Source organism: Chanodichthys erythropterus, chromosome 10 (assembly GCF_024489055.1).
Source record: "Chanodichthys erythropterus isolate Z2021 chromosome 10, ASM2448905v1, whole genome shotgun sequence".
Classification (NCBI taxonomy): Eukaryota; Metazoa; Chordata; class Actinopteri; order Cypriniformes; family Xenocyprididae; genus Chanodichthys; species Chanodichthys erythropterus.
The window spans coordinates 3,574,705-3,592,825 of NC_090230.1; the positions used below are offsets into that span (position 1 = coordinate 3,574,705).

Genomic DNA, 18,121 nt, shown 5'->3' on the forward strand with positions numbered 1-18,121 from the left:
TTCAAGGAAACAATCGCTAATCTGAAAGTTGACTTTTTTTTCTTTTAACCGTTTATTCTTTTTTTATTATTATTTATTTTCTAGGGTGAATTAAAAGGGTGATTGGGACAGTTTTTGAATTTGTCTAAAATGAAAAACATCAGCTCAACACATGATACATTTCTGTAATACTGAAGATGTTAACTAGCCTATCCATTTGAGGAGGAAACGATGGTATATTATAATGAAAGGATGTACGACATACACTTTTCTGCAAACTGAGCAAAACCATTTGTTTGGTAACGTTTGGGTGATTGGGACAGCACGTCTTTCCATTGATTTAGGGTAGTTTAAGCATATTTGTATTGCACAGTTCATACTTTGATATCATTTTATATGCAATATTTCCTTTTCTGTTCATCATCATTAAGAGTCCATGTTTATGTTTGTTCAACTTTATTTAGTTGAAATCCATCAAAAGAAGGTTTGAAGTCCAAAAGTCAAACCTTTCATTACTGCAGCAGTAAAATTATTACTGCAATCAGTAAAAAAATAAAAAATAAATAAAAAATAAAATAAAAAGAGATTAACTATAATGTTTCTATTTTCAGAATATAGAGCATATAGAGCATAAACAATGGTTCTCTATTGCAAGGCTAATCATTTTCTTAATTAGCAAAGCATTTAAGCACTGTCCCAATCACCCAAAATTATACATTTTGTGTTTGGGTGGATGGGACAAAATAGAAACATGATATTAACAATTGTTTTTACTGATTTTGTAGCAGTAGTGCATCATATTCATGTTTCTATCAAACGTTTGTAGTAGCTATGACAATTTTAAGACCTTATTATTAAAACTACCAAAAGCATGTCATTTTCCTCAGTTCATGCATTTCACGGTCAGCTTCCTGTTTGATGCATGTCCCATGCTCTAGCCATCGCTATTTGGCTTTTGTCAAAGTCACTCAGATCTTTTTTCTTGCCCATTTTTCATTTTTTCATGAAATTTAAGAACTGACTGGTCACTTGCTGCCTAATATATCCAACCCCTTGCCAAGCATTAATAAAAAAATAAAACCATCTCGAGATTAAAGTTGTAAAATTTCGAGAAAAATGTCGAAATAAAATGTTGAGAATAAACTCATTAAATTACGAGAAAAAACTTGTTAAATTTCAAGAAAAAAGTCGAGATAAAATGTTGAGAATAAACTCATTAAATTATGAGAAAAAACTCATTAAATTTCAAGAAAAAAGTCGAGATAAAATGTTGAGAATAAACTCATTAAATTACGAGGAAAAACTCATTAAAGGTGCACTAGAACTTTTTTCTTTTTAAAAGATGTAATATAAGTCTAAGGTGTCCCCTGAATGTGTCTGTGAAGTTTCAGCTCAAAATACTCCATAGATTTTTTTTAATTCATTTTTTTAACTGCCTATTTTGGGGCATCATTATAAATGAGCCGATTCAGTGTACGCGGCCCCTTTAAATCTGGTGCTCCATGCCCCAAGAGTTGCGCTTGCCTTAAACAACATAAAAAAGTTCACACAGCTAATTTAACCCTCAAAATGGATCTTTACAAAGTGTTTGTCATGCAGCACGTCTAATCGCATAAGTACAGTGTTTATTTGAATGTTTACATTGATTCTGAATGAGTTTGATAGTGCTCCGTGACTAAAGCTAACATTATACACTGTTGGAGAGATTTATCCGCTTGTTAAGTTGTGACGTAAAGAACGCCGTTTCCGGGTCCAAGCCTCGACTCGTTTCACTTGAGAATGCTATCGACGGCCGTTTATGAGCGCTATTTATTCATATTAAACATCAATCATTTAAAAAAGTTAAACATTTTAAATACTTACAGTCAACACAACAGTCTCCGTGCTCACAGCGTCACAGATATTAATATTTTAATGATTTATAAAAGATGAATCATTGTCTGGCCATCTGGAATTTTGATATGGAGATAAAGATTGTAATTATATATTTTTTGTAGTATTACACCACTTCGTGTGTGTATATTAGCACCATTTGTTGTTTTCTTGTGGTATATAGAGCGTTAGGACCCGGAAGTGCTGCCGCGTGACGTCAGACTTAACAACCTAATAGAGAATGAAGTTGTGTTTATGAATTATACAGACTGCAAGTGTTTAAAAATGAAAATAGTGACGGCTCTTGTCTCAGTGAATACAGTAAGAAATGATGGTAACTTTAACCAACAGTACATTAGCAACATGCTAACAAAACATTTAGAAAGACAATTTACAAATATCACTAAAAATATCATGATATCATGGATCATGTCAGTTATTATTGCTCCATCTGCCATTTTTCCCAATTGTTCTTGCTTGCTTACCTAGTCTGATGTTTTAGCCGTGCAGATCCAGATGTGTAATCCCTTTCATAATGTTGGGAACATGGGCTGGCATATGCAAATATTGGGGGCGTACACCCCGACTGTTACGTAACAGTCAGTGTTATGTTGAGATTCGCCTGTTCGTCGGAGGTCTTTTAAACAAATGAGATTTATATAAGAAGGAGGAAACAATGGACTTTGAGACTCACTGTATGTCATTTCCATGTACTGAACTCTTGTTATTTAACTATGCCGAGGTAAATAACATTTTTGAATCAAGGGCACCTTTAAATTTCGAGAAAAAAGTCGAAAAAAAATATTGAGAATAAAGTCATTAAATTACAAGAGAAAAGTCATTAAATTATGAGAACAAATTCATTAAATTATGAGAAAAATGTCGTTAAATTAAAAAAAAAGTCGAAATAAAATGTTGAGAATAAAGTTATTAAATTATGAGAATAAAGTCATTAAATTACGAGAAAAAAGTTGTTAAATTATGAGAACAAATTCGTTTATTCTCAACATTTTATCTCGACTTTTTTCTCGAAATTTAACGACATTTTTCTCATAATTTAACGAATTTGTTCTCGTAATTTAACAACTTTTTTCTCATAATTTAATGAGTTTATTCTCAAAATTTTATCTAGACTTTTTTCTCGAAATTTAAAGAGTTTTTTCTCGAAATTTAACAACTTTAATCTCAAGATGGTTTTATTTTTTTATTATTGCTTGGCCCTAATCCTCTACTGTAGACCAGTGCAGTTTTTAGATCAGTATTCATATCATCATATTCAAATCACTTCATCTGATCATGAATGATTAACAGTTCACGTTGCAAAAAAGTGACTGGGAACTAAATAACCTTTGGTCTGAGAGAAGACTATAAACAGAAGAGCATCAGCAAGACTGACAGAGCTGTCAGTGTTGCTGCAGTCACACAAACCATGGCCACTGCACAGACCCTTCTGATTATTGGAATATTTGTTTTAGTAGGTTTTGATGGATGTTTCTCCGTTACTCCTGGTAAGTGCCATTTCACAGTTTACAGTTATTCTTTATTCTATTTTTCTAAACAAAGAAAATGAAATGATGTTTCTTTTCTGGAATTAATTTGAAGAGGAGGAGCAGAACCCAAACTTTTGGTATAACAAGGGTAAAAAGGCTCTTCATGCATCCCTCTCCATGACGTTCAACAGGCACCGTGCTAAAAATCTTATCCTCTTCCTTGGAGATGGTGAGTTAGACCCACAATTTAGACAGATTTTGTGAATTCATCAAAATTAGCAGTTGTTTGGAACAGAACATATTTGCCATTACAATAAATCTGAGCCACTAATTAATTTCGGACAGCATAAAGGCCGTTTACATCATAAATTATAAAGATAAACATAACAATAACTACATCTGTTTATTATAAGTGCATGCTGCTATTATGTCATCTGCCACTTTGAATGCTTGAGCTCTTTAAAGTCAGGTGGATTCTCATTGGCTGTTGGTATTTTTATAGTTTATCAGCTGGGAAAAAAAAACAGGTCTGTGGTCATTGAAATAAAGGTGAAATAAAACAGAATATGATGAAAAAAAAATCTAATGTAAAAATTTTAACTGAAATAAGTTTGAGTACTAAAATTGTTTGAACTTAAACTGAAATATAAATAAATTAAAGCTAAATAGAAATATTTAAAACTCTAATAAAAATGACAAGCACATAAGAAACTACTAAACCTAAAGTAAAATGAATATGTAATAGACAAAAATAAAAGCTAATTCAAAGTATTAATAAATAATATAATAACACTGATTCCAACAATATCATTCCCCTGTATCATTATCATTATAGCTGCGGTTTGGACTTGACTATTCTCATAGAACAATTATTAAAACTTTATAGTTTTAATTATCATTCTTGGCATCAGCAAGCACTGTTATTAAGGTGAAACACTTATTACAACTTATTACAAATTACACTTACACAATGAACATTAGCACAGGGCCTTGGGTTTATGAGGTGTACTTTAAATTTCATGTGTAAATGAAGATGATCACCCAGTCACCACTGTCAATTGTGATCAAAGTCCTAAGATACGTATCAGATAGTCTGACATAAATGACAGTTCACGTCGCACAGTCTACCTTGTCTTTTACCTAAAATATCACTAGGGTCACAATCTAACATGCAATAATCATAAAGGACAGGAAAAAAAAAATGCAAAACCAGCTTTAGATTAGATAATCGTATCATTTACTGTGAAGTCCACTTGTAGGTATAGTCAATTGTGCCTATTCAAAGTTATAAAACTTATGGATAAACCAAAAAGTTGTTATATTTAATAAAGATCAAATGTATAATATTACTGTATGGACTAAGATTATCAATAAATCATAAATGAATCATGCAGTTTAAATCACTCTAAAGACACACTCTGATAGGTTTTTTCAAATAATACATGTGTTTTGTATACTTGTGTGCCTTAAAGTTGTGTAACCTATTGTTTTTGGCCATTGATAAGGCATGGGAATCAGCACTGTAACCGCAGCAAGAATCATGAAGGGACAGATGGAAGGAAAGACAGGAGAGGAGAGTGTTCTGGCCATGGACACATTCCCTCATCTGGCTCTCTCCAAGGTGCAGAAAACTCACTGGCTAAATAGAAGAGATTGATACACTTGAATACTCTTAATAATGTTGTTGTCTGTTTTTTTTCCCCCCCTGTGTAGACCTACAATGTTGATCAGCAGATGCCTGACAGTGCAGCAACAGCCACTGCATATCATTGTGGTGTGAAGGCAAACTATGGCACTCTGGGTCTCAGTGCAGCCGCACGCCGCAAAAACTGCAACAGCGCTAAAGGCAACGAGGTCAAATCAATTCTTCATCAGGCAAAGATGGCAGGTAATGACAGGGAAGACCAAATACCAGGACCGTGTTAACCCATTAATGAGCTGAACTTTCCCAGAGATTTTTAGAACAGAGATTTTCAGTTCTTTTGAAGTGTTTTTTGCATCTAAAGAGAACTTCAGAACAGATAAAATAGGGACTGGTGGGTACATATGGAATACACATCTATTTGAGAAAAAAAAAAATAGTGACTCTCTCACAAAAGCAATTTCACATATCATAACTTCAACTTTATTTATCACAATTTCAACTTTTTCTCGAAACAATAGTGGCTTGTCGAGCTTGATGCATTCAAGTGCTTTGTTGTCGGAATGAACAGGAATCATGGAAGATACCCGGTCTATTCTTGCCTGGAAAATCTTATTGAAACAAAATTATATTTAGTGTCCCATGCACTGACAACCATATAAAAATTCATGATGCTATCTAGACAGTCCACTTGCTGACGATGTAATATCTGTCAAATGACTCAACACTGATCCGTCCGTAGATCTGTCTTGTCTTGTCATTAATGTAGCCTAGTGCATGTTCACATATTTGAATAATCCTTGAAAGCTTACTGTATGTTTTAAACACAGCAAAAATAGCCTTATTTCCGCTGTGTATAAAGCATACAATACTCTTCAAATGATTATTCATATATGTAAATATGCTCTACATCAATGAGAAGACGGATCTAGCTGTTGTGGGGGGAAAAACAACAGCTAATAAATCGTACCTGTCACAGCATTAGCGCTCCAGTCCACCGTGGGTAAAGTTTATGGCATGGCCATCTTAGGAATTTGGATATAAAAATAATTTCTGAACTTCCCAATGGTAAACACAACATCAGAGGGCGTTCATGTGCAATTTTTACCTAGGAAACTCGTATTTACGATAATTCCGATAGCACTTGAAGGCTGCAGTAGTCCTAACTATTCAATAAACATCACAATTTCAAATTCATTTCTTACAATAGCGACTTTCTATGTCAACTAACATTTTAGTTTTCATAATTGCGACTTTATTTCTAATCATTACGACTTTATACCTCACAATTCCAACTTTATTTTTTGTCATTGTGACTTTACCAAAATCTCAACTTCATATCACATAATCTGAAACTTCTATTTTGTCATTTTAACTTTATTTCTCATAACTGTAACTTCACAGTAAATGTCACAGTTGCATTATTTCTTGCAATTGAGACTTCACATATCAAAATTTGAACTTTATATCTCGTAATTTCAACTTTATTTCTCTGAATAGCGACTTTTTCATAACTGGTACTTTATTTCTGACAATTATCACTATTTTCTTTCTATTAAGCAAGATGTGAAAAATTAACCCTAAGGTTGTCTACTTGTATGCCAGTTGTTTTTAAAACAAATTAAATAAAAAAATAAATCTTTTGATTGCAGGCAAACTTTGAACTATTGACTCATTTTCAAACAGTTTGTTGGAAAAATGTATTCATCAACATCATGACTTTGAACCCGATGTACTTTCATTTATGTCTTTTATGGTTAAATGAGCAGTTGAGGCTGAACTCTTATCTGTGACACAATACTAAACTTATTGAAGACAATACAATTTATGTAATTTCCTTGTAACAAATACCTTATCCAAAGGACTGGTTTCATATTTTCCAGGGAAGTCTGTTGGCATAGTAACCACGACACGTGTTCAGCATGCATCACCCGCTGCCAGTTACTCCCACTCTCCTGAAAGAGGCTGGTACAGTGATAAAGAGCTGACCTCTGAAGCTATTACAGGGGGATGCAAGGACATTGCATACCAGCTCATCCATAATACTGATATAAACGTAAGGCCATAACCCTCACAGAACATTGAACTATAGATAAGTTGTCAACTATAGAGCAAACTATCAATCTGAAATCCCTCTATAATTTTATTGTAGGTTATTTTAGGTGGTGGAAGACAGTACATGTTTCCCAAGGAAACCTTTGATCCTGAATACTCCACAGTTACAGGGAGCCGACAAGACAAAACAGATCTCATTCAAGAGTGGTTAAAAAACAGAAAAGTAAGTCAAACACCTCCATAATACATTAAAAATTAAAATTCGGTCGTCATTTATTTACCCTCATTAAGTTTCGGAACTAAATTTGCTTTGTTTCCCATGGAACACAAAAGGAGATGTTTATAAGAATGTTCTAGTTGCTCTTTTCCATACAATAAAAGTGATTGAGGAAATTTTAGTAGAAATTCAAATCAGTATTATTGCAAATCTTGCTCCGTTTGCGAATCTCATTCATGTTCAATTTGTCACAAGAACCAACTCCATGTCATGATTGATGTGAAACTTGACACAACCAAAGCGGTCTATAATGTGTGAAGCAATCTATCCATTCCCATTCATTCCAAGTGCAGATGTGGTTGGTTCATATATTTCCTAAAATCTCCCTTTGTGTTCTGTGGAAGTAAGTTAGCCATATATATATATAGAACAACATGAAGATGAGTAAATAATGACAGGTATTTTTGGATGAACTATACCTTTAACAACCCTAATTTCTTTAGAATTCCAAATATGTGTGGAATAAAAAAGACTTTGATGCTGTCAAAGAGGAACAAACTGATTACTTGATGGGTAAGTCCTCCTTCTCTATTTGCTCTATTTGAAGAGTCTATTTGCGAAAATTCCACCTATTATTTTGATCATACAGTATAAAATCATATCAGTGGTCATCCTTTTTTACCTCAATGTTATTCTCAATGTTTTGATTTTCAGAGATTCTCAATGTGGTTTAATACTGTTGATTTCATTGTTGTGCTTAGGGCTTTTTGAGCCAAAGGACACTAGGTACGAGTTGGAACGAGACCCTTCAATGGACCCATCGTTGACAGAGATGGTGGAAAAAGCCATCAAGATTCTTCGCAAAAACTCTAAAGGATTCTACCTCTTTGTGGAAGATAAGAGGATATTACATGTTATTTTCATTGTGTAACCCTTAAGATGTGTGGAGTGTACTTATTTTTGTGTGTTTTCTTTCCTGTAAGTGGGAGAATAGATCATGGCCATCATGCAGGCCAGGCGAAGTACGCTTTGACTGAGGCTGTGGAATTTGACAGGGCCATTGGACGGGCAGCTGAGCTGACAAGTGAACTTGACACCTTGTCCGTGGTGACTGCTGACCATTCCCATGTGTTTTCTTTCGGTGGCTACTCTTACAGGGGCAATCCTGTGCTAGGTAGGCAAATTCAGATTCATATCAATATCAAAATGATCTGTATCATCACAACTTTTGAAATGACTGTATAGCTTAAAGGGACAGTTCACTCAAAAATGAAAATTCTGTCATCATTTACTCACAATCTTTTAGTTTTTAACTTGTAAAGGCAGGAACACTCCAAGCCGACAGTCGGCAGTTTTTGTTCGTCGGCCGACTTAGTTTTCTCTCCGTACCGTTGGCTGAAGTTGGCTTTTTTTCGGCCATTTCGACATGTTGAATCAGTGTCGGAGCTCGTCGGTCAATCGAGCCATCTGATCATTCTGATTGGCTGTTCAGCTACTGCCACCTGCTGGCACGGAAAGGCATTTCTTCTTACGCAGGCGCAGAACGGACTTTGGCCGTCGGCTGTCGAGCATCAGTTTGGTGTGTCAGGGCAACTTTAGACCCAGACGCTGCCGACGTGAGCCAACCCCGTAGTCTGCTTTTGTCGTCACTAGTTCATCGGCTTGGTTTGTCCCTGTCTTAAGACTTTGTTCTGTGGAAAACAAAAGAAGGGAGGGGGGGTGAATCAGGGGGCTTTTTATACATAGAAAATCAGAGGGTTTCAATGTTTTGTTGTTTTGGACCCTGTTGACTTTATTGTAGGGCAAACATATATATTTTTTAAAAAATTCTAAATATCTTCACTTATGTTCTACAGAAGAAAGAAAGTTATCCAGGTTTTCTGAATGAGGCCAATTATATTAAAATATTTTCCAAGTAGTATTTTTTTCTCAAAAACAAGAACAATTTTAGGGTATTGGGATTAAAAACAACTTTTTTACTTCTTTGTCTTTTAGGCACTTCCTATTCAAAAGCTGAAGATGGTAAGAGCTTTACTAATGCACTTTATGGAAATGGTCCAGGATACCCGATTGGAACTCGTCCCGACATGAATGATACAATCTCAGGTAAGTTTTATGAGTTTAATTGTTTTCCCCTCAGGTGAAGAAGAGACTTTTAAGTGCATGGCACAAGCTGTGTTTTGAAAATACAGATGCCCCATCTTGTGGTCATTTGTGTTACTGCAAACACAGTAACACATTAACTCCCGATTTCACAGACAAGGCTTAAGCTAGTCCTAGATTAAAACGCATGATTGAGTTGTTGCAACTTGTATTGACAACATCTTAAAATATGTCAGTGCTGTTGTTTTGTCTCAAGATGCACACCAGTGATTTTTTTTTCTAGTGTACGTTTATAAAAGCTATTTAAATATCCTAAATGAACTAAGGCCTTATTCTGGCTTAGGCTAAGCCCTGTCTGTAAAACCAGGCCTAAAGATATACTTCATCCAAAAATTAAAATTATTTTATTATGTTGTTCCAAATATAGATTTTCTCTCTGTTGAATGAAACACAAAAGAAGTTTAGTAGAATCTCCAGGCTGCTCTTTACCATATAATAATATTGAATGGAGACTAAATTAAAGCTCCAAAAGTGACAAAAAATGTATTAAAACATATTTTTTTACCTCTATTTTTATAGCACTTTATACAATACAGATAGCTTCAAAAAAGAATGATTCAATGATGCAAACATAGTGTAGTTCAATTCGTCTGTAAAGCAGCATTTCATTGTTCAGCTGAAGTCAGTTCAGTGTTGATTCAGTTCTGTTGTAAAGGTCATCACTTATTAAATTAGTAAGGCTATCCGCTTGTTAAATCGTGATGTAAGGAACGCCGTTTCTAGGTCCTAGCCCTGGCTCGTTTCACTTGAGAATGCCATCTCAACAGCCATTTATGAGCACTATTTATTCATATTAGACATTTAACATTTTAAAAAGTTAAATATTTAAAATACTTACAGTCAACACAACAGTCTCTGTGTTTACAGCATCACAGACATTAATATTTTAATTATTTATAAGATGAATCACTGTCTGGCCATCTGGGATTTTGGTATGGAGATAAAGGTTATGATTATAATTTTTTGGTAGTATTACACAACATCATGTGTGTATATTAGCACCGTTTGTTGTTTTTCTTGTTGTATGAGATAGAGCGTTTGGACCTGGAAGCACTGCCGCATGACGTCAGACTTAACAAAAGTATAAGGCAGCTCTCCAGTGATATCATGAACCAGCTCAGTTCAGTTCTCATAAAATAGTGTCAGTGCAGTCAGCTCAATAATATTGTTGAATATTAAGTGTCCCCAACTAAGCAAGCCTACATGGATATTAAAATAGCCAACAATTAAGATCTGCAGCCAGTACTAACTAATCAGTTCTAATCATAAAATTATTTGATAAAATCTGTATGGTGCCCTGTATACAGTAGCCAGTACAAATGTCAAATGGCATCTGTACAAAGAAAAAACTTTTCCATTTTAAGTACATATTGTGCCTTTTAAATAACAAGGAGAAGTAATGAGATAATGAACAGAACAGGTCAATTAAATTATTAATCAGGGACACTTGGAAACTGGGACAAATGACAGGCACAGGGAAAACAGAACCAAAACACAAAGAACAGAACAGAACCCTGACAAGTATATAAATAATACTATATAATAAAAGTAATCTGTAATAGTTTGTATGAGCTAGGAACACACTGAAATTTATGGTGTATGTTGCTGATTGCAGTAAAATATCATAAAACAAATCAGTAATTTATAACTGTATAAGATAATTAATTAATATTTGACTGTTGTTCCCAGGCAGTGATGACTATCTTCAGCAGGCTGCTGTACCTCTTGATTCAGAAACTCATGGTTCTGAGGATGTTGCAATTTTTGCCAAAGGACCAATGGCCCACCTCTTCCACGGAGTCCAAGAGCAGAGTTACATACCTCATGCTATGGCTTATGCTGCCTGTATTGAGCCATATGCTGACTGCCTGCTAGAAAGTTTAGAACACTCTGGACAACTATGCACTCAGTTCAGCCTCCTGGTTCTGATATTGAGCTTGCTGTCCTCACTCACAGCCCTAATATAATGTGACTAAAGGGGGGTGAGGTGCACTTTATTATAGCATGCTTGTATATCACAGTACATTTGCACGTTTTTCCAATCCAGCTGCAACATTATCTAGACAACTGGAAAGTAGGATGACTTCTTCTACATTGTTTGCAAATACAGTTTGGTTGTTGAAATATCTTTTAAATCCTCTGTGAGGATATGAATAATTTCAGAGGAGATTATAGCACCTATTTCTCTAAGTGGTGGGCAATTACTGATTTATAAATGGCAATAAAATCTGGCATCTAGAAACTGTACTTACCTTTATATTGTACATTTCTCTAACGCCACTCAATAAATGTCTGTATAAATCTACTGTACATAAAAAATAAACCTTTGTGTAGACTTAATTTATGTTTGAAAACAATACTTCAAACATTTACCTTCACAATGCTGGCTATAATGATGTATTATAAATATTGTGGATATTGGGAACAATGTGATTCACTAGTGCCATCTCCAGGTAAAAAAATAAAATAAAATAAAGTGGTTTGAAAGATATCAGTTGTGCTAATGTTTTGTGTAAGTTGAGACGTGTAAATGGCACCTTTTAAAAAAAGTCTGTCAAATAATAGAATGATACAATGTATCAAACTGAATGGAAAATTAATGATATTGTGAGTCTTATGAAGCTGAAATGTACAAGAAAGTTTATTTTTGTACCCGAGACTGAAAATTCATCCTTCACTTAATGCCATTTCCTAATAAGTCTGTCAAATAAAAATGCATTGTTGACACTGCATCGTAATTGGCTATTCCTTTACAAAAAGAAAAAACATGCTTCTTTTAAAGGTGAACTTTTTAAAAAAAAGATGTAATATAAGTCTAAGGTGTCCCCTGAATGTTTTTTTAACTTCCTATTTTGGGGCATCATTATAAATGAGGGCTACTGGCCCTTTAATTCTCGTGCTCCACGCCCACGGAGCTCGCGCTTGCCTTGAACAGTGCATAAACAAAGTTTACACAGCTAATATAACCCTCAAATTGATCTTTACAAAGTGTTTGACATGCATGCGGCATGCATGCGTCGGATTATGTGAGTATTGTATACTGTTATATTGTTTACATTGATTCTAACGGCTAATGCTACGCTGTTGGAGAGATTTATAAAGATTGAAGTTGTGTTTATGAATTATACAGACTGCACGTGTTTAAAAATAAAAATAGCGACGGCTCTTGTCTCCGTGAATACAGTAAGAAACGATGGTAACTTTAACCACATTTAACAGTACATTAGCAACATGCTAACGAAACATTTAGAAAGACAATTTACAAATATCACTAAAAATATCATGATATCATGGATCATGTCAGTTATTATTGCTCCATCTGCCATTTTTCGCTATTGTTCTTGCTTGCTTACCTAGTCTGTTGATTCACCTGTGCAGATCCAGACGTTACTGGCTGCCCTTGTCTAATGCCTTTCATAATGTTGGGAACATGGGCTGGCATATGCAAATATTGGGGGCGTACACCCCGACTGTTACGTAACAGTCGGTGTTATGTTGAGATTCACCTGTTCTTCGGAGGTCTTTTAAACAAGTGAGATTTATATAAGAAGGAGGAAACAATGGAGTTTGAGACTCACTGTATGTCTTTTCCATGTACTGAATTCTTGTTATTTAACTATGCCAAGATAAATTCAATTTTTCATTCGAGGGCACCTTTAAGAAATGTTGCCTGAAAGGTTCTTTGAGGAGCCCAAGTTCTTCCATGGCATCACTGCAAAAACCTCCTTTTGTAATATTTATTTTTAGACTAAGAAACTGAAGACAGGGAAAAACATGAAAACAGATCAAAACAAACTCAAAACGTGACACTGTATATTCTATTCCTTAAACCTACCCATCACAGAAAACGTTTCCCCCTTCTTCTTTTTTTTTTTTTACATTTTCAAAAAACATCACTTATGTATGATTTACAAGCTATTTTCCTCATGGGGACTAAAAATGTCACCACAAGGATTTCGGATATTGTCATCTTTGTGGGGATTTTGTACCCATGTCCAGGGTTTACCTGGACCACAAACGCACACTTTTCAACAAACACTGCAATTTGTGGATCATACCGGGAAAGGATCATCATGATACAGTAGTCTACCCTCATACTCTACTCAATTGATCATTTTGCTCAGGCACTCATAGCACTCAGTTAGTTTTGCTAAGGGATTCTCAAAAGACCATCAATCTGGTCTCACTCTCTCTGGTTAATCAGTGCATCAGTCATCTCATAAAACCTGTGTCTGTAGAAATCTTCATCTATAGTGAACTGGGGCCTCATTTATAAAGCGTGCATACGCACAGAATTGATCTTAGAGTGTGCTTTTGCTTAAATCCATGCCAACGCTTATATTTTAAAAACAGCCTTTGACTTGGAAAAGTGCTTAGCACCACATCAGTGTCTGAGCAGACATATGCACTTTTCCTTGTCAGATTACTGCAGGTTTTTGGAAATCTAAGCTATTCTTGCAGCTCACCATTCTAAATTAAAGGATTTAGATGATGACTGGTGATCCTTTATATGTAAATGATGTTAATTAGGTGTCGTTTACAATGCAGAGAACTGAATCCATTCAGCTGCACACAAGTTCAAGATCATTTGCAATTTATAGATTTCACATCTGAAAGAGAGGCGTAGGCTTTTTTTCTGTGTGTACATTCATTCAATGAATCACATGTACGCACATCTGAGAAATGATTGTAAGATCAAATTTAGGATGAATTCTGCTCAACACTTTATAAATGAGGCCCCTGGGCTGTGCTTTTTTGACCATGGGTTTACCAAAAGATAGTGATGTTTTCTTTTTAATCTATTTGTTGATTTAAAGGTGCCCTAGAATTAAAAATTTAATTTATCTTGGCATAGTTAAATAACAAGAGTTCAGTACATGGAAATGACATACAGTGAGTCTCAAACTCCATTGTTTCCTCCTTCTTATATAAATCTAATTTGTTTAAAAGACCTCCGACGAACAGGCGAATCTCAACATAACACCGACTGTTACTTAACAGTCGGGGTGTACGCCCCCAATATTTGCATATGCCAGCTCATGTTCAAAGCATTAGACAAGGGCAGAATGTCTGGATGTGCACAGCTGAATCATCAGACTAGGTAAGCAAGCAAGAACAATAGCGAAAAATGGCAGATGGAGCGATAATAACTGACATGATCCATAATAACATGATATTTTTAGTGATATTTGTAAACTGTTGTGTACTGTTAAATGTGGTTAAAGTTACCATTGTTTCGTATTGTATTCAGATACCAGAGCCATCGCTATTTTCATTATTAAACACTTGCAGTCTGTATAATTCATAAACACAACTTCATTCTTTATAAATCTCTCCAACAGTGTAGCATTAGCCGTTAGCCACGGATCACAGCCTCAAATTCATTCAGAATCAAATGTAAACATCCAAATAAATACCATACTCACATAATCCGATGCATGCATGCAGTATGCATGACGAACACTTTGTAAAGATCTATTTTGAGGGTTATATTAGCAGTGTAAACTTTGATTCTGCACTGTTTAAGGCAAGCACGAGCTCCGTGGGTGGGGAGCGTGAGCATTTAAAGGGGCCGCAACATGAATCGGCGCATTTCTAATTATGCCCCAAAATAGGTAGTTAAAAAAAATGAATTACAATTTTTTTTCACACACTCCTTTTGGCGGGCTGGGTCAATTCAGGGCTTGTTTTAAATATATTAAATATTTCTTGTGCACTTTAGTTAGATTAATTGAATAAAATTTTTTTTACAAGTGTGCTGAAATCATTGATCTTGCGCTGCACTGACTGACAGCTGCTGTGATTATAAAGGGAAAGTGTGTTGCTTTCTTTGTCATTAATTCACATGAAAACTTGTAGTTTTTCTTAAGACTTTTTGAGTATTTCATACTTCACATTGACAAAATTTATTTTTAAACCTAGTTATTTTATAATGTTTAATATTTAGTCAAAAACAAAGTGAAAAACGATCAGAGGAAATGCTACTTCTATTATGTTCTCCTATGAGGGGAAAAAATAGTAAATTGTGTCATACAATATTTTTGAGAAGGAAGTGGTTTAAAATATACACTTTTACACTTTATATATTGAGTAAATCCAATTCTAAGTCATATTGTCTTTATAAATAGTAGTATTGATGTTAATAAAATGTCTATGGAGTATTCAGGTGTCAACAAAAGGGTAAATTGAAGACATGAGGCAAGAAAAATGGTAAAATGTGATTTATTGTGATAACAGTGACACTAAAGTGATGAAAAAAGAAAGACACAGATAACAGAATGTGAAGTAAAACTTTAAAAACAATTGTATGTATCTTGATTAATTAAATTGATTGTGCACTAAATAAAGATGTCAACTGAGGAGCTGTGAAAGAGCAGAACCGACTCCCGTTCTTTTCATTTTATCCTGTTTTTACAGGTATAGAAATCTGTCTGACGGGTCTCCATTGCTCTGAAAAAAAGGGGGATGACGATGAATTACAAAAGTGAAGAGAAAAATAAGTGTCATCCTGTAAACAAATGTAGGAGATGTAGACGACTGCATAAATTAAGACAATGTCAGGCGTATGGGGTAGAATGTCACGAATGTGGAAAGAACAATCATTTTGCAAAGATGTGTATGACGAAAGGCCTGATAAAAACAAAAACAAGAGCATCAAGAAGTGTTGACAACGTTGAGAATGATTTTGACGTTGACATATTGGTACAATCCTGCGCATAAATTCAAATACATCAGTAGAACAAAATTATAAAGCATGGTATGTTAATGGTCATTTGAATGGAGTGGATGTCAAGTTCAAACTCATTACACATACATCATATTACGCCCCTGGCCTTTACGTCCAACCTAGAAAGTGTTGTAGCTTTCACGTCAGGCCCTGCAGCCATTAATTTTCGGTCAATGACTGTGCCCCATGGGTTCTAGACCAGCATCAAACCAGCATCACAGATACAACCTGGAAGTATTTGGGTGTCAAATTCAGTCCCTGGGGAGGCCTGACTTGGCGGTGGCTCTTGACAGTTGGTGTTGGAAAATTGGGAAATCCCATCTTAAACCCTCTTAGAGGGTGATCCTGCTTAATTAGCATGCCATTCCATGGCTGTTCTTCCAAGCTGACCATAGTGAGTCAGCGACAGTGTACTCCGTAACCTCGATGGGAAGATCATGTCCAACTGTGATGGGCTGTTATATACAAGGAACCAGGATGGTGGTCTGGGGATTTGAAAGCTCGCTCAACACATCCCATTAGATTAAGTGAGGAGACTCTTTCTCCCCTCACTTTTCCAATTCGTTAGTCCGGTTCATGATGAATAGTTCCAATGTGGAATCCAACTTCGAAATGACCTGGCAGAGAGTTGGTGGCAAATAGAGCCTGCATGTCTAAGTGGAGAGGAGAACGCAAGAGTAGACACCACTGACTCACTGACGCCGATGTGTCCAGTTCGTGTGACTGAAGGCTGGAGGAATTCCAAAGATGGATGGCCCTTCCAGCTAAGGGTGTGGGGATGTCCAGCTTCCATCATTCCCTTATGAGTAGGCATGTGACGATATCAAATTTTCAAGTTGCAATAATTGCTGAGGCTTTTACCATGGTATTCTGTATTAGTCTCTGAACAAACAACGTGTGTCAGTTTAACACAAAAAGAATAAAGGCATATTTACTTTTTGTCCACTATTCTTTGAATTTTCATTCTACATCATTGTCTTCTGTGTATCAAAATATTTCCTTGTGTCATTGCAATCATGACAGCTGTATCAGTGTCCTTATTTGCACATATATTTCATTTGAAGAAGACATGATTAATGTGTGCATACACAGTGCTGGTTCATGTTTAGAGCACTAGAGTATATGAAATATGTCCATAAAAACTTGAAACTCTGTATATGATCTACGATCCACGCTGCAAGCATTGTTAAACTCATCGCGACATTCCGCGCAGAAACAACTCTTATGCACACTCTGCATGTTGTAATATGTTGTTTGAATTCTCCACTGTAATGCAATCTCATGCATAATACAGTGCAGTCACTGAGTTAAGAGTTCATTCTCATGAATAAATGCAGAGAAGTGCTCAGAACCGTATGACATAGAACCGTGTTCTCCAGCACCGACTGCCAATCACACACTCCAGATGTACACTTCTACGTCAGAGTCTGTGATGTTGCTTCGACTTTGCTTTTCAACCTGGAAGAACAAAATTACTTAGAAAAATGCAAAAATAACCAGTTTTCACTTGCTGGTTAAATTAATGAGTGTTTTAGTGTTTACAGTGATGTGCAGCCTGTACATATCTGTTCACATCTCAAAAAATGTGTTTAAAAGTGCCACTTTTTGGGGGTGAGCAAAACCTTGCCATTTTTGTGTATATCCATTTAAATGCAAATGAGCTGGTGCTCCTGGCCCCCTTTCAAGAAAAGGGTGGAGCTTTAAGAGCTCATGCTCCAGCGAAATGGTCTAGCACCCATGGAAAAATACAAGATATTCTCCATACATTTTAACCAATAAAAACAATGATTGAAGCTTTCAGACACAAGTTTTTTATAGTTTATTTGAGGCTGTTATTATTATTTTTAAAGACAAATGTCGAGAGTGCATTGTTGTATTGGTCTCATGGCTCTGCTTTTACGTGTGCACGCTCAGACTTTGTCCTGTGCACTCATGAATCTACTATCTCTTTCTCAGAAAGTGTAGTGTTGTAAGAG

At 35.5% G+C, this 18,121-nt stretch overlaps 1 protein-coding gene across 1 annotated transcript; it reads left to right on the top strand.

The window, feature by feature from the left end:
* Window positions 1–3,242: 3,242 nt before the first annotated feature.
* Window positions 3,243–12,127, top strand: alpi.2 (alkaline phosphatase, intestinal, tandem duplicate 2). Its single transcript, XM_067395833.1, has 11 exons — window positions 3,243–3,359; window positions 3,454–3,570; window positions 4,847–4,962; window positions 5,055–5,229; window positions 6,867–7,039; window positions 7,136–7,261; window positions 7,759–7,828; window positions 8,017–8,151; window positions 8,238–8,429; window positions 9,251–9,361; window positions 11,108–12,127. The coding sequence occupies exons 1-11, from the start codon at window positions 3,281–3,283 to the stop codon at window positions 11,383–11,385; spliced, it is 1,572 nt and encodes a 523-aa protein (XP_067251934.1). The 5' UTR covers window positions 3,243–3,280; the 3' UTR covers window positions 11,386–12,127.
* The last annotated feature ends 5,994 nt before the right edge of the window (window positions 12,128–18,121 follow it).

Bases quoted from the DNA above. Each gene is read 5' to 3' on its own strand.
- alpi.2 (XM_067395833.1), top strand. From the start codon at position 3,281: ATGGCCACTGCACAGACCCTTCTGATTATTGGAATATTTGTTTTAGTA. The intron at 3,571-4,846 runs GTGAGTTAGACC...GCCATTGATAAG, and splicing joins TATCCTCTTCCTTGGAGATG to GCATGGGAATCAGCACTGTA. The intron at 9,362-11,107 runs GTAAGTTTTATG...TGTTGTTCCCAG, and splicing joins CATGAATGATACAATCTCAG to GCAGTGATGACTATCTTCAG.